Here is a 17,147-nt window from a genome sequence, read left to right on the forward strand (position 1 = left end):
CACCCTGAAACACTAGCTCCATCCATTTCTTGGAGTACAGTGCCATCAATGTGATACACAGCTTGTGATCTATTTATCCCAAAATCCATAACTTTACATTTCTCGACATTGAACTGATAACCATTATCTTTTGCCCATACTGACGGCCTATTAAAATCGTCCTGCAAGCTCTCCCATATTGCATTGATTAACTATTACTTTACCTAATTTCGCATCATCAGTAAACAACAGAATATTTTGTTTCAGGTTATTTCCTATATCATTTATGTACAAATTAAACAACAATGGTCCCAGCACTGAACCTTGTGGCATGCCATCATCTGTTTTTGCCTTGATTCTGCTCCTCCATATACCACTTTTTGATATCTGCCCAGTAGCCACCCTCTTATCCACTCAACCAGTGTCATATCCATCCCCATTTGTTCTGATTTGTGTAATTTGTGTAACAGTGTTTTATGTGGTATTCTATCAAATGTCTTTGCAAAATCCAGCAAAATCATCATGTAGCCATTTCCTTTATCTAACTCAGCTGTTACTCTATTATAAAAAGTTAGTAAATTACTAAGGCATGACAGGCCCTTCACAAATTCATGTTGACCCTCATACAGTATCATATTTTTATCTACCCATTCTTGAATTCTCTTTTTGACTAACTTTTCTAGTACTTTTACCATGCCCGAGATACTGATTGGTCTAGAATTTGCTACTGTAGTCTTAGAACCTCCCTTATGCAAAGGAATAATTTTCCTTCTTTCCACTCCCTTGAAACTCTACTAGAGCTGAGACTTAAATTCAAGAGCCTAGTCAGAGGCAGTGCTGGTTCCCTTGCACATTCTTGCAAAACCCTAGCTGATATCCCAACTAATCCTACAGCTGTATTTACATTGAGATCCTGCAATATCCTAGGAACCTCCAATTCATCCACCTCTCTTCCCATATTAGTGTTTGTCACATAGGTTAAAGCAGTAACCTCAGTAGGAAAATATATGCTTGTCAAGTGGTCACTCAGCAACTCAACTATTTTATCCACTTCTGTCTCCTTTTGACTTTTATCACTCATTAAGGTTAATCTTCCATAGTCATTCTTCCTCTTGCTTGCCACATAATGAAAGAATTCTTTGGGATTTCCTTTAGCCTGCTCAGCTAAATTCTTCTCATAATCTGATTTTGCCTTCCTTTCCATGCTGGTCACCTTTCTTGCTTGAGCCTGTACTGTTCATGAGTTTACTGGTCACCTTTCTCTTTATATACCCTCCACAGCATTTTCTTCTTCTGCAGCTCGTGCTTAATGATATTACTCATCCATCTAACTCCTACCCAATTACCCCTCCTTGCCCTAGGTATACAATTTAATACTGCTTCCTCTAGATTACCCTTAACTATATTCCATGCACTACTAACATCCTTACCCTGCAGTGTTTTATGCCATAGTACAGATTTAAGCTTTTTTCCTAAACATGTCACAATCACCTGCATTGTAGTTCCACAAATACCCTTCTTGATAGTGATAGAATATTCTTCATGTTTTACAATCTCCCAAGTCGAGATTGCATGGTCACTTTCACCAATTGGAGACAATATTGTCACCTTGGTTATGAATAGCTGGCCTGGTTGGCCAAGTGGTTACCATATCTGCTCTCCAGCAAAAAGGTTGTGGGTTCGAATTCTGCTATGGGCATGGATGTTTGCGATTGTCTGTGGAAATACTAGTGGTGGTGGATGGTAGATGGCGTTGTCGTGATTAGTTATAGTTGGTGAATTGAATGGTGAAGACAGAGCTGTAGAGCAGGTGCCTCTCTCAAAGAGTCTGTAGACTCCCTGTAGGTGTCAAGTAATAATAATAATAGCTCTTCTGATCCTATGACCAGGTCCAATACTCTATCACCCCTAGTCCCTTCCATCACATGTTGCTTTAATTAATTATCTCTCAGCAGGTGTATAAATTCTATTTCCTTTCTGCCATGTGATCTTTCTTCCTTCTAGACTATATCTCCACAGTTGAAGTCCCCCATAATATTCACTCGACCTGTACTCATTGTACTAATTTGGTGATGCATGTCTTCCAGATCATTTGTGGAGCTCTCTGGCCTATAGCAACAACCCACTGTATATTTTGTCTTATTGGTCTTAATCTTACACCAGATTGATTTAAATGAACAGCTGCCCTCCCATCTGTTTCATCTCATCTTCCTTATCTCTCTTTTACCTTGCAATATCGAGGGTTAGTCAATCATCGGACCTCAAGCCGTTCACAGGATAAAGTGGTCAGCTCTATGCCCCGGTGTATCCTATGTCTGTAATGCTGAGTTGTCAAGACCAGTTTGCCTGCTTTGTGAGATGAAAAACCCCAGGATAAAGTGAGGAAAAAACCTTACTGTCCATGCCCAAGACCAGCTAACTTGGCTATGACTGAGGAAGATCCTTCAGCTCTTCACATCACTGACGGGAATCGAACCTAGGACACTCCTTCCCCATTGCGATGCCCACAGCCACTAGGCTAACCATGCAGACTTGGGTTTTGATATTATTGGAAATAATATATTGAGATTCAGTATATGCTTGAAATAATTGTTACCACTGACCTTTCTAGGAATAAGCATGTCATATATTTAAATAATCCTCCCCTCCTCCAAATATGATTCACTGAGCTGCTTTCCACACAAACGTTCTCTGTATATTCTAATGGCCACTGTTCCTGCAAATCGCCATCTAACCGCACCAATTTCTTCCATTATTATTGTATATCCAAACCCAACATTATTTGGCTTATTCTTTGTATCAACACTCTATTCTTGCAATATTAGGAATAAAATGTGCTGTATGAAGTTCAATGAAGTCAGATACAATTAAATATATGTAGCTCAAATTCAATGCCTGTCTCCTATTTGGCAATTCATCAGCAGTACTCCTCCACCACCAGTCCTATCTTCTCTGTCTTCCCTGAAAATACTAAAGTCTTCACATTCAATCCCTGTAGCTACATCATCTACTATTAGCCAAGTCTCACTAATGCCTACAACTTTTGGTGAAGTTGCACTAACCAACTGCTCAAACTCCTCCTCCTTGTTCCTGATACTTCTGGCATTAGTATATAGAAACAGCAACATCCCTTTATTCCCCCACCCACCTTTACTTTTGAATTGACTACTCTATTCAATATTTTTGCTTGAGAGACTAGATTCCCCATTTGGTCATTCTCAAACTCACTCACTTCATAGGTGCCTTCTCACAAACTCACTTGATTCCACCCTAATTGCTTAAGTTTCTCTGAATTTGCACGTCAGCATGCTCAGTGAACAAAGCTCTCTCCAGACACCTAACACTAAAACCATTCAGATGCAGTCCATCCACACTGTACAAATCCTTCTTTCCATCAAATAGAGACCACAGATCCACAAATTCTACATCATTTCTTTTGCACAATCTACGTATAGACTCATTGGCTATTAATGCCCTCCTCCTCCTCCTCAGTTCACCTCTATCATGGTGTGGTAGAAGACTTACACTCTTGACCTCACTCTTCCGTTTTGCTTCTCCTAATAACTCCTTTACATTCTCCCTCATAGAATAGAATAATTCTCTCAAATCATTGGTACCAACCAAGACAATCATTTCCTTTGACTTACCTTTTTGCATCCAAATGGCATGACTAATATTGTGAATTTTTGCTCCTGGGAAACCTGATTTTGTCATGTTTCCCAGGACAATTAAGCACGCTATTTCTTTATTGATATCTATTTCATTCTCCTCTATTTCCACAGTCACACATTCAACATTATTAACATTATTTTCCATCTTATCGTCAGTATTTGTTGCGTTCTCATCACCTAACATTCACTTTTAAAACACTTAATACATACTCTCTCTCTCTCCAGTTTCAATTTCCTTCCACATATTCTTTAATTTTCTCGACGCATACATTTCACATACACTGCACTGAATAATATCCCATAAATTCAATTCGCTGGACAACATTGGCAGCAAAGTCTCTGCTGCCATGCTGATAATATCACAATAAAAACGTTATTATAAATATACTAATACCCTAAAAACATGAAAATCTACACTAATACACTATGATACTCTATTTTGCTGCTGAAAAAAACACAACAAAACAGATAAAAAAATTACTAATTTCACACGAGTGCTAAATTACAAGTATGAAATATCTGTTGTTTACTTTCAATAAATCAATTTCTATCTACTACCTTTACGTGATTTCAACATTCATCTATAATGTCACAGGTTCTTTTAAATGTCATATTACAAATAAATTTTAAAACTGCAAATAAACATGCATTTTAAAACTAAAAGAATGGTTCGAAATTATAAATGCAATTTAAAAGCTCTGATACATATAATTTTACTATTCAGTTATTTAAAATGGACAACCATATATTTTTTAAGACATCTACACTGGTTGGAAAGATTGTTCTTACCTTCTTTTAGGTGGTTTGGACTGTTTGTAAAAGTAATTCTAAACCATCCAGGCTGTTTGCAAAACAACTCGCTTCCTGGAACTATATATAAGTGTGCTTCTTCAATGAGAAGATGAAACAACGCTCTTTCAGTGGAAAATCGAAGAGGCTTACAATACTGCATGAGAATTTTAAAAACTGATAAGTAAAATGCTTTAAAGAAAAAAACAAAATATAAATAAAAAATATCTTTTTCAATTAAAAAAGTAAAATTATGAAAGCATATTTTACAAAACAAATATGTATATATAGAAATAAATGCTCAGATACAATTGTGTTATATCCTTTTATACATCAGGCTATATACACTGCTTGGAAAGATGTCAATGGACACCATAGTGTGAGAAACAAACAGCCATGGCACCCACCTTAATAAGATATAGGACCTAGTTTCATTGCAGTGACTGCATACTTTCCACAAGCATGTGACAGTGATCAATGGGAATTTTGGACCATTTTCTCTGTAATCATGTAATAAGGTCCTGGACTGTTGTGGGGGGGTGGACATTCCTTGATCTTACCTGATGCTCCAGTTCATCCCACAGATGTTCAATAGGGTCAAGATCAGGGCTCTGTGGAGGCCAGTCAAGTGTAGTGATGTTCGTGTCCATGAACCAATCAGTTACAGCAGAAGCCTAATGACCCAGTGCACTGTCTTGCTGAAAGAGACGATTGTCAGTTCTGTAGAAATGCCACAAAATAGAGCACACAGCATTGTCCAGAATGTTCAGATACAGAGGCCAAACCAAGAAAAATAGGACCATAACATATCATCACACCACCACATCTGAATTTCATAGTTGGGATATGCACTCTAGTAAGAGACATTCACCGGGCATCCACCACACCCACCCATCCATCTGCTCAGTAGAGGGTGTAGCATGATTCATCATTCCATAATATAGCTTTTCAAGCTTCCATGTCACACCACACATGCTGTTCGCATCACTGAATATGATGCTGCATGTTGGTTCTGGCAATATAGGGCTTGCATATTGTGGCCTACACCATAGAAACCCATGTTGTGAGCTTCGGTTGTAAATGTTTTTGTGCAGATTCATGTTTCAATTGATGCTGAACTCTGCATTCAACATGTTAGCCAATAACATTTTTACATATTATCCTTCATAGCACCTTATGGTCATGTTTGGTGAGTGTAGTGTAGTGCTGCCTGCAGAGAGTCCACTGCAGGTAACACTTACAGTGGACTTCATCGCTTCTATCGCAGTATGGTATCACCGATTGTTAACCTGAGTTGGCGCAATTTGTCAACAATTTGCCAAGCAGACAGGCCTGCAACATGGCATCCTATCATGATGCTTCTTTCAAACTCCTCGAGTTCCCTTCTCACGACCATTTTACTTGGACACTGACTTAGGAGCATCGTATTCCTTAATTTATACTGGCGACAAACACAACTTATTACATGGCACAATGCACCTTGCCCATGGGGATGTTCATTGACTTCATTCCAAGCAGTGTATATTATGGTCACGCTGGCTTCTTAAACCTAACTTTTCACAGAACAAGATAGTATTATTCTCACTCTGCTATTTCTGACTACAGGGAATTAGTCAGACATAGTAGTTCTGACTGGTATGACATATTTGCTTGAAGAAAAAAGCTCAAGTCACTAATGGGAAACATCCTATGACTTCTGTCTAAGCCAGATCAACTTAGTCTTGCTTGAAAAGGCTTAAGAATTCTAGAAATGCAAAATGAAACTGTATAATGCTGGAACTGAATAGACACCTGTATTCATATTCAATCTACTCATATCCTCTATATATAACTGCTGGAGCAGACACTTTCATTCTGCAACTTTATGAAAATAGCTCAAATCAAAGCATAAATATGATGCATATAAGACTTACTTTTTCAAAGCTAACCCACACAAAAAAAGCAGCATTTGAATCACGAACATGTAAATCCATTTCTTCAAGGCGCTGTTTGCAGTAATCATAAGTGTTTTCCAGTCTCTTCTTATTGATGTCTACAAAGTTTTGGCACCAGTCTTCAACATGGAAGGATAAAAAATATTTAAGCATATATCACTGTATTTTAATAACAACATCAGGCAGAGTTTTCATATGCATAAAGTTTGATATTATAAAAGATAGTAAGCATTTTATTAATGAAAGATAATAAAATAAGAAATGTTAATGAAACATCACTGGAAAAAAATGAATCCCAAAGATTACATAAAATTTAAAAAAAAGCCAAAAAATGATAAAAATAAATGTTGAATTGCTTCATATTTTATATTCCACTTTCTGGAATATCAAAAAACACTAGTCTTTTTTTTAATGTGTGTCCCACCCACTCATGAAAGGTTGTAAACCTATAGTACATTGAAAGAGTAGGAGAGGTAAACATTTTTTTTATCATCTGTATCCCCTACTAACCACCACTCTTAACTTCCACGGATGTCCATCCCCTAGCACTCTGACTATTTGTCATATATTGAAAAATTTCACTTGCATCAATTTTATAAAACTCCTTTAATATCTTAAAAGTTTCTATCATGTCCCCCCTTTTCCACTTATTAACTAAACTTTGTAACCCACAAACCTTCAACCTATCCTCACAGGGAGCATTCCACAGACCTGTCACTATTTTGGTCATGCATCTCTGAATCTTCTCGACCACCTCCTGGTCCCCAAGAAACCCAGGTGACCAAATCTGTATGCAGTATCTTGTGTGTGTAGTCAAGATATGACCAGATAAGAGCCTTATAAAGAGGGATAATAACTACCTTATCTTTACTTGTTATTAGTGTGTTTTTCAACATCGAAGTAATTCATTGAGCTATTTTGCCAAATTTTGCAATATGCCCTCTGAACTTTAACTCTTTCTCCACCATTATTCCCAAGTCCCTAGCCTCATCAATTTCCTGCAACCAATACCATCAACATGATACACCATATGGGACCTTTTTAACCTTACATTTTGCAACATTAAATTGACAATCATTATCCTTTGCCCACAATGCCAATTTATTTAAATCATCCTGGGATATCCACATCACCTTTATCAACTATTGCTTTCCCCAGCTTTGCATCATCAGCAAACAACTGAATATTCCCTCTTAAATCTTTCCCTATGTCATTGATATACAAATTAAAGAGTAGTGGCCCTAGTATTGAACCCTGAAGTACTCCACTAGTCACCATCATTCTCCTGGATTCCACCCAACCATATACTACTCTCTGGTGTCTGTCCATCAGCCATCCCCTCTCCATGCTACTAGCTTCATATCCATTCCCATCCTCTCCAGTTTTTTTAATAGTTTTCCCTGTGATATTCTGTCAAATGCCTTGGCAAAGTTGAGCAGTGTCATGGTGTGGCCATTACATTTATCCAGTTCTGCTGTCACTTTATTATAAAATGTGAATAAGTTACTAAGACCTACCCTTTACAAAGCCATGTTGCCCACTATAGAGTATTGCATCCTTATCCACCTGCTATTGTATTTTACCTTTCACAAACTTTTCCAATACTTTAACAACCACTCCCGATATATCAAATGGTCTGTAGTTTGCTACCTGTCTTGGAGCCACCTTATGCAATGATACTATCTTACTCTCTTTTCACTCTCTTGGAACCCTGCCAGAGATGAGACTTAGATTGAACAACTTTGTCAGAGGACATGCCAATTCTCTTGCACATTCACATAGCACATGGACTGATATGCCATCCAGTCCCACTACTGTGTTCAAATTCATATTTTTTAAATATACGCTGAACACCTCCTGTTCATCTATCTCAATTTTGATATGCATCACTATAACATCAGTAACTGTAAAATTTCCACCTGAATGATATACTTTTGCAAAATGATCACTCTGTAACTCAACTATTTCTTTTGGCTCAGTCACTTTACTACCTTGAGCATTGTTTAAAGTCATTCTACCATAGCATTTTTCCTTTTGCTTGCTACATAATGAAAAAACTCTTTTGGGTTTACATTGCCCTGTTTAGCTAATTCTCTCTCATAGTCTGATTTGGCCTTCCTTATCATACTATTCACCCTTCTTGCTTGCACTTTGTACTGCTCATGAGTATGCTGACCACTATTTTCTTTATATTTCCGCCACAATGTTTTGATTTATTTCCGACTTAGTTTATCCTTCTGAACTTTGGTATGCAGTCTGATAATGCTACCCTCAAGCAATCTCTGATCACTTGCCAAGCACTGCTGACATTCTTTCCTTGTAGCTTCTCAAGCCATGGCACTGTTCCAAGATGACTCCTGAGTCTCTCATAATCACCAGGCCTTATAGATGAACATAAACCCCTTCTTGACAGAGAACATAAAGTGTTTAGAAACTTCAACAAGACAGCATGGTCACTCTCCCCAATTGGAGGCAGTGTCTACCTTGGTTATGGATACATCTTCTGATGCTATTATCAGATCCAACACCCTCAAACCCCCTTGTCCCCTCTATAGTGTTGTTTCATGTAATTATCCCTTAGCAAATGTATAAATCCTACTTGCATCTTGTTATGTCCCCTTTCCTGTGTCCAGTCAACATTCCCATAGTTCAAGTTTCCCATAATAATTGTTTGGCCTACACTCATTTGCCGATACATTGCATCAACATCTTCCTGTGGACCTCCTGGTCTATAGCATCACCCATCTTTCATCCAGTGACTTAAGAAAAATAGTCTTTGAAAAATGCTAGGAAATTTCTGTTGTCATGATGGACCTTGAACTCTTCCAAGCAAGTATCATGTTATGAAATTTAAGAAAATAACAAAAAAGAAGCTTTAGCTGAGTAAATATGCATTATCATAGACTAATACATCTGCTGATGATCTTCACAATTTTTTAAATGAACAATTTAATCCATCTTTAAATTCATAAATTCAAATGATGAAAGAAAAAAAAAATAGCTTTTCTGTGTTACCATACCATCATCTTCTAATAATCGAGCAGCCATATCCATAAGAGGCGTGGAAATATTCTGAAAAAAGCTAAGCTCTCTCAGACAATGCTGAAGTGGCTGGCAGACAGTGTGGATTACTCCAATTCTTAATCCTGCTACTCCAAAATCCTGTAGAAAAAACTAAGGTCAAACTATGGAAAGAAAGTGATTAGAATAGCAAGAAATAATTAAATTGTTTCTTAAAAAAAATTTTTTTTGTCTCAATGCCGACATTACTAATATGAAAAACAGCATATAAAAATTCAGCACATTTATCATAAACCACATAAATTCATTTTTCAGACAACTAGAGAAAACTCTAACACTTTAACTTATAATGACCATATCTCTATTCACAAGAGATTCAAAATGAGGAAAGAATACTGAATATGGAATGAGAGATGAAAAATGTAACATGAAAACTGACTTTATGAAGTTCACAGGAGCAATGACTTTGGGGGATTGCTATTCTAGCTGAACTAAAAGCCTATATAAAAGAAATTTTATGTACTTGGCTTTAATCCTTTTCCCAAGTAAGCAAAACAAAGTTTTGCGCATGAAATATATTCACGTCTGAGCTACTTGTATATAGAGGTTAATGACTTCATATCACTTGCCTTATTTTGTATCCTATAATGCAAAACACACCGCATTTCAGCAGGAGTATATAATGCAATACCACTACACAATAGGCCACTACCCTTTATATATATATATATATGAGATACAGTGGTATTTCGCTAATCCGAACTAATAAAAACCATGCTCGTTCGGATTAGCAAATTTTCCCCCAAAGAGACAACAATAGCTAATGTCTAAGACAAAAAATAATGAGATTCTACTGGTACATCAACTAATTCTGTAAATAAATGAAGTATCTGATAGGAAAAAAAGCTACTATACTGTAATGTAAAACTTAAAAAATAATTCAGTACACAAGTTTATTTTAGTAAAAAATTTAGTTTGTATGTACTTGTATTGTTGAGGATTCTGATTTAATAAAATTGCATAGTTCAGTACACAACTTAATTGAGGTAAAAAATATCACTTCCTTATACACAACACAAAAAAAGTTTCACAAAATAACACAAAAAAAGTTTTTTTTATTTCTTTGTAAAAAAGTCACTGATTTTCTTTAGCTTCTTGGAAGCTAAACTTTTCAAATGCGTCTTCTCGGAGCTGCCATAGCAATAAAATTTTGTGGAATGGCGTATCATTTTGCTTAGCCCATTCTATACGCATATTAAAACTGTCAACTGCCTCTTGATGTTTTACTTTTTTTTCCTTCAAGTTCTTTATCGTCATCATCTTCTAATTCATTCTGTAGCGTCATATTTATAATTTCAGCATCTGATTTGATTTCAAATTCACTTTTGGGTTCTACCTGTAATCCATTCCGTAATATATGTTTGTGAAATTTCAACATCTGGATTTATATTTTTAACCAAATTATGCATTTTAAATTTCCTCTTTTTGTGTATCGCCATAGTTATACTGTATTGTAATAATAAGAAATAAATAATAATAGTTAAAATAATACTTATTAAATAAAAATAATATCACACAAAATAATATGTAATAAATAAAACTTTTTTTTCAAAGCACAGTTTGGATTACTGGAGGGCTCGGACTAAGGAGGTTCGGATTAGCGAGATACCACTGTATATATGACTTCTGCATTACTTCAATCTTGGTATCTTGATATAGAGACCTCAATAAAGATCGAAATTGGTCTGGGTAGTGGCCCTTCCCATTATGCATTGCATTATACACTCCTGAAAGGGAGTGTGCTTTACATTATGGGATACATACTAAGGCAAGTGATATGAGGTCATTAGCCTCTATATACAAGTAGCTCAGACATGAATATATTGCATATGCAAAACTTTGTTTTACTTGGGAAAAGGATTAAAACCAAGTATATAAAATTTCTTGGTATCTTTAACATATATATATATATATATATATATATATATATATATATATATATATATATATATATATACACATACTATATGTATATATATGTGTGTGTGTAGAAAGTATATATATATATGTGTGTGTGTGTGTGTGTGTGTGTGTGTGTGTGTGTCCGGTTAATTCACCAGCCATTTATTTGAGACAAATCTTAAAAGTACAAAACTGAGAAAATTGCAGGAGTTTTCTTTGCTTATTTGGGACAGCAAGCCTGTCGGTTTGGGACAGGTGACTGTGACACTCAAGATTATTCCTCTGAGGTAATAGCTTATAAATGGTAATTGAAGGATTACTGGCACAAGGAAAGCAATGGTCATACTGTGCCAAACTACAGGTTGTAAATGACTCATCAGCCTTGTTCCCTATGTGATTTAGGTGTATGACTGACTCATCACTCCTCTCACCAACTAATGTTATACAAAGTATTACCTTCTGAGGGGGCATCAGTCATGTGCACTTTTTTAGCCAAAAACATTGCCTTACTAGACCAAATCAAAAGGTCATTCACTCAATACCAGTCATTTTTCTGGTGAAGAAAACAGGGAACATTCCAAAAATGGAAGCATCAAGATAAGGATCCTGACCTTGAGGATTTATAACAGGATGAGGAGCATGCATCAGTGGTCCAATATTAAAAAAAAAAAAAAAAATCAGAGGAGCTAGCTAAGAAGCTGGGTCCTGATGATTTTAAAGCAAGAGATGGTTGGTTGGTTGTCTTGATGGAAATGTAACCATGATATTAAAAGATAGTGCTGATGTTGTAGGTGCAGAAGAATATAAATCCAAGAAAGTACCCTAATTACTTCAGAAATTTTGCACAAATAATATCTACAAAACTGAGGAAACAGGCCTGTTTTATCATGCCATGTCAGATGGCTGTCTCTCTACTATTATCATTTAAAACTGACAAGTTCTACAAAAGCAATGGATTGCATAACTTATGTTGTTCAAACATGTCAGGAACTGATAATAAGAAGCTGTTGGTTACTGGGAAAAGTGATAAGCCTCAATGCTTTAAGGGGCTAAGAATGGATAGTTTACAGTCGAGTACTGTGCTAAAAAGAATGCATGGATAATTTCTCATATTTTAAAGAAATGGTAATGAGATTGGATGTGCAGTTAAAATGGAAATCAAGAAAAGTTCTTATGATTCTTGACATTGTGCAGCACACCCCTCACTGTTCAGAGTATTGGTGCAGGCAATGGATATGGGAATAATAAAAAAATCTGAAGATGCTGTAGCATACAAAGTTGGTGAACCACATCCTAGATGCAAATGAAGAAAATATACTAATTGTTGGATGTTTTTCCACTTGGTTATACTATAAATTAAAGATACTAAGAAATTATATAGTTGGTTTAATCTTTTTCCAAGTGTAAGCAAACAAAGTTTGCACCTGAAATATAATCAGGACTAGGGCAACTCATATATAGAAGCTAATGACTTCATATCACTTGCCTTAGTAACCCATAATGTAAAGCACATATCCTTACGCATACGCGTAAGGATATGTGCTTTGCATTACGGGAAGAGTCACTACCCACCAGTATCAACCTTTATTGAGGTCTCATCAGTGGGAGCCAGACCCAGAGGTGACTGTTTGTTTGATTACACTTGGAAAAGGATTAAATCAAGTATAATTTCTGGGTATCTGGGTATCTTTAATTTAAAGAAAATATACTAATATTTTCCACAGCCAAGGAAGTGAGTTCAAATGTTAACCTTCTCCAGGCATTACAGTTTATTGCCGACAGTTGATAAGAAATAGGCAGGAAGACAATTCAGAACTGTTTTTCTCATTACAGTTTAAAACATTCAGGCTTAGAATGCATGAAACAACCAAAAGTGAGGATGAAACTATTTCTGAAGTGCCAAAAGTTAGGAACCATGAAGAATCTGAAGGTATAGACAATAATGTTGAATATTACAATGAAAATGAAGATTGCAAAGAAATTGTAGAAAGCATTCCATCAAATCATTAAGACAAGGAATTAGAAGGCAAAGACAGCGATGAAGATGACACATCTGAATTTGGATGAGTAACTATACGGGATGACAAGAAATATATTGATATTACAGTACTTCATGCAGGAAGGCAATCCACTATCAGTACTAGATGCCTACACTGATTTTCTGCACTCACAGTCAATCAAAAGAACACAGCAGGATACACTAGACAAATTCTTCTGGCAATAAGTATTAGGAACTAAAAGTTGAAAAGTAAGTATGTGCATATTTGTTATATATATATATATATATATATATATATATATTACATATTATATAAATTCAATGTTTAAATATCAAATATTTCCTAGTGTGTTGTGTATTTTGTTTTAATAGGATTACAATGAAGGACAACAGATCACTGTCTCTGCTGATATTGACAATAAGAGAAATTTAAATATGTACATATTTCAACCATTATAATTAATTTAAATAAATCATTTGTTGCTCGGTGAAATGTTAGTTTTCTTTTTATATCTCTTTAACTATTAACATGAAAAGACAAGTGATTTATTTGGGGCAGACAATTAACTGGGCCAAAATGTTCTGGTCCCAAAGTGTTCAAATTAACCAGCATCTACTGAGTAGATGCTATAGTTATTATTAAGAACTGCTTCTTTTTCATATACGTGGACTTGATTAATATATTACCTATTCTGTTCTGTTTGTCTCCTATTTACCAAACTGCAACTTATATTCTCTCTCAGTTTAATCTCATGGCTAGTCTCCTGTCATAGCCCTCATAATATATTAAGCTTCTCACTGCTGACTTTAAATGCTTAATTATCACTTAAAATTCAGAGAAAAAAGCAGGACAGCTAAGTTATCTGCAGAAGAAGATTAATAAAAGTCATTAAAACACTTTGGTAAAATGCAGAAGATAAAATATCAGGAAGACAATAACAAAATGTTCAGGAGGCTATGGAAAAAGCTTAGAAATGGAGGAAAGAGTATTGTATAAGAAATAGAAGATGATAAAAGTAACATGAAAATTGAAATTAATCTAGATGTCTACAGTAAAATGACAACATGGTGGTAGAAACCTAGAAACCATTCAATGTTTTCAATAAATGCAGTCAAGAGTATATATCAACATGTCAGTAAAAAAAGCCACAAAAATCTGTAATGTGGAAAAGCAACTGGAGTAGATAATATTCACTCAGAAATGCTATGCTTAAATATGGATATAAAAAAGTTTTACAGTAGCTGCACTGCATAATTCAGATGGCCTGATCAGAAGGTCGAATTCCAGATGATTGGAATAGAGCATTCATAGTTTTCATTTATAAAAAATGGAATAAAGCTGAATGTGAGAATTGTAAAGCAATTTCCCTACTGTGTTCCTGGTAAGATTTATGCAAGCATGCTCGAAAAAACGATAAGAAAAATTGTGGAAGAGAAACTCTGAGAAGAATAAACTAGGTTCAAGACAAATAGAGGTTGTCAGGACCAGATTTTCACTTTAAGACAAAGAGTTGAGAAATAATGAGAATAAAACAAGTATCTGTATTTAAGTTTCATAGATCTGGAAAAGGCTTATGAAAAAGTACAAAGAGAAAAGCCACACAAAAATATGAACAGCTATATGGTGTAATGGGACATTATATAGAGCAATACATAGCCTATATTTGAGTTGTAATCATGGGTTAGAATTAAAGGAAGTATAGGAAGATGGTTTAATATAAATCAGTTATAAGACAAGAGTGGACATTATCTCCACCATTATTCATCATCTATATGTATCACATTATGAAGGAAAATAGCATTAAACCTGATATCAAAATTGGATATGTTAATCTCAGCTCTTTACTTTCTGAGGATGATTATACTCCTAAATAAATCCAGTATAAGTCTGCAGAATTTCTGGATTAAATCAAATAATTGCTGTAATACGTTTGGTATGAAAATCATCAATAAAAAAGTCGAAGACTAGGGAACCCTGAAATAACTGCATCCTGAATGAGGAATCTACAGAACAAGTAAAATATTTCAGCTATTTAGGCACAATTTTTATTGAAGAGGCAAGTGAAATCTGGAAATAGACAATAGAATAAACAAGGCTGGTATGGTGAAAAGTCAGTTAAATATATTTATATGTAATAAGAATGAAATCAGTCAAAACACTAAACTAACTTATACAAGAGAGTGTTCCAACCAATTTTAATATGCAGATCTGAGAGCTAGGTTAGAAATAAAATGCTTCATGAAAGACTGAATACCATGGATATGAGAATTTTGAAAGATTAAAGGAGTGAACAGATGCCATGAATGACAGAATGGTATTAAAATATTATGATATTAGGAAGGAACTTGACACAATTATCATAATTTCAGGTGGTATGGTGTCTTTAAACAGAATGGGAGAGAAAAGGATAGCACAACAAGTGTATTTTTGCCAGGATGGCATAAAAAAAAAAAAACTCGGCTTGTTCCTCTACCAGGTTCTCTTCCACAATTTTTCGCAGCCTCTTTTTTGCAAGTATGCTTGCATAAATCTCACTGAAACACTTAGTAGAGAAATTCCTCTGTAATTCTCACATTCAGTTTTGTTCCATTTTTTATAAATGGAAGCTATGAAAATTCTACTCCAATCATCTGGAATTCAACCTTCTGACCAAGTCCTCTGAATTATGCAGTGTGGTCACTGCTAAACTTTTATACCTCCATATTTGAGCATTTCTGATCAAATATGAAGCCGCGTTCAAGGCTTAGGCAGAGGGTCCTGTTTGAGAAATATATTAAAGTCTCCATCAAAAGTCAGTGACATTGTGAATGAGCAACACAGAAGGTATAAAGATTATACTTAGAAGAAAATTTTACATAGGCACATAGAATATTCGGGGTCTACAGAGGAGTACTCTTGAGATTGTCTGTAAAGAGATGGATAGGTATAAAATTGACATCCTGGGAATTACAGAAATCAGATGGAATGGAGAAGGTCACTTCAAAAGACAGGATGGTAAGCTAGTTATTTACTCAGGTGGTAACTCAAAACATCATGGGGTAGCTGTGATGCTGAAGACAGCTCAGGCAAGAAGCCTTCTTGGTTATAACCCCATTTATGATAGGATACTTTCTACTAGACTCAAGGCTCAGCCTACCAATGTATCAATCGTCATAGGCTATGCACACCACACAGATGGGCCTGAGAAAGAGGAGGAATTCTATGAAAACTTACAAACTGTTTTGGACTGTCTACCAAGGAGAGACATACTTTACATCTTAGGGGACTTAAATGTAAAAGTGGGAAAGAGTATGAGAGTCATGCCAGAGTGTGGCATGTTTGATCTGGGTGAACATAACATCCATGATGAAAAACTGTTGGAATTTGCCTGTGCTAACAGATTAGTTATTACCAATACCTGCTTCCAGAAACATCCACGACGGATCTATACTTGATATCTAACATTGATAGGTCAAGGAACCCAATTGATTACATCCTGGCTCTCCAGCGGTGAAAGATAAGCATCTCTGACGTGCATACTTGTCCTGGAGCAGATTGTGGTACAGACCATCAGCTCATAAGAGCCAAAGTAAGACTAAGACTCCAAAAACATGTCAGGCACATATCACTAGATTGGATGTTAGAATAATTCCTAGCGGATTCACAGAAGAAACATCAACTCGGTTGGATGATTTTTTGGAGACCAATGAGGAGAACTCACCAGAAATGCTTTGGGAAGGAGTCAAGGTGATAATACGGGATACAGCAAAGAAGAATCTATGCCTAAGAAGAAGCAGACCAAGAGACCCCAT

General features: G+C 35.7%; 1 protein-coding gene across 3 annotated transcripts in view; it reads right to left on the reverse strand.

The window, feature by feature from the left end:
- The window catches only part of LOC150092677 (putative inactive 1-aminocyclopropane-1-carboxylate synthase-like protein 2), a 244,260-nt gene that overhangs the window by 42,496 nt on the left and 184,617 nt on the right, over nucleotides 1-17,147 (reverse strand). For all 3 annotated transcript variants that reach the window (XM_090414510.1, XM_090414509.1, XM_090414507.1), the window contains exons 11-13: nucleotides 9,394-9,535; nucleotides 6,353-6,492; nucleotides 4,440-4,596 (exon numbers count right to left, since the gene is read on the reverse strand). In XM_090414510.1, coding sequence (XP_090270636.1) covers nucleotides 4,440-4,596; nucleotides 6,353-6,492; nucleotides 9,394-9,535 — 439 coding nt within the window. The remainder of the gene's footprint in view (nucleotides 1-4,439; nucleotides 4,597-6,352; nucleotides 6,493-9,393; nucleotides 9,536-17,147) is intronic.

This window comes from Typopeltis vanoorti, chromosome 25 (assembly GCF_054136105.1).
Source record: "Typopeltis vanoorti isolate ZY-2024b chromosome 25, IOZ_Tvanoo_1.0, whole genome shotgun sequence".
Lineage (NCBI taxonomy): Eukaryota > Metazoa > Arthropoda > Arachnida > Uropygi > Thelyphonidae > Typopeltis > Typopeltis vanoorti.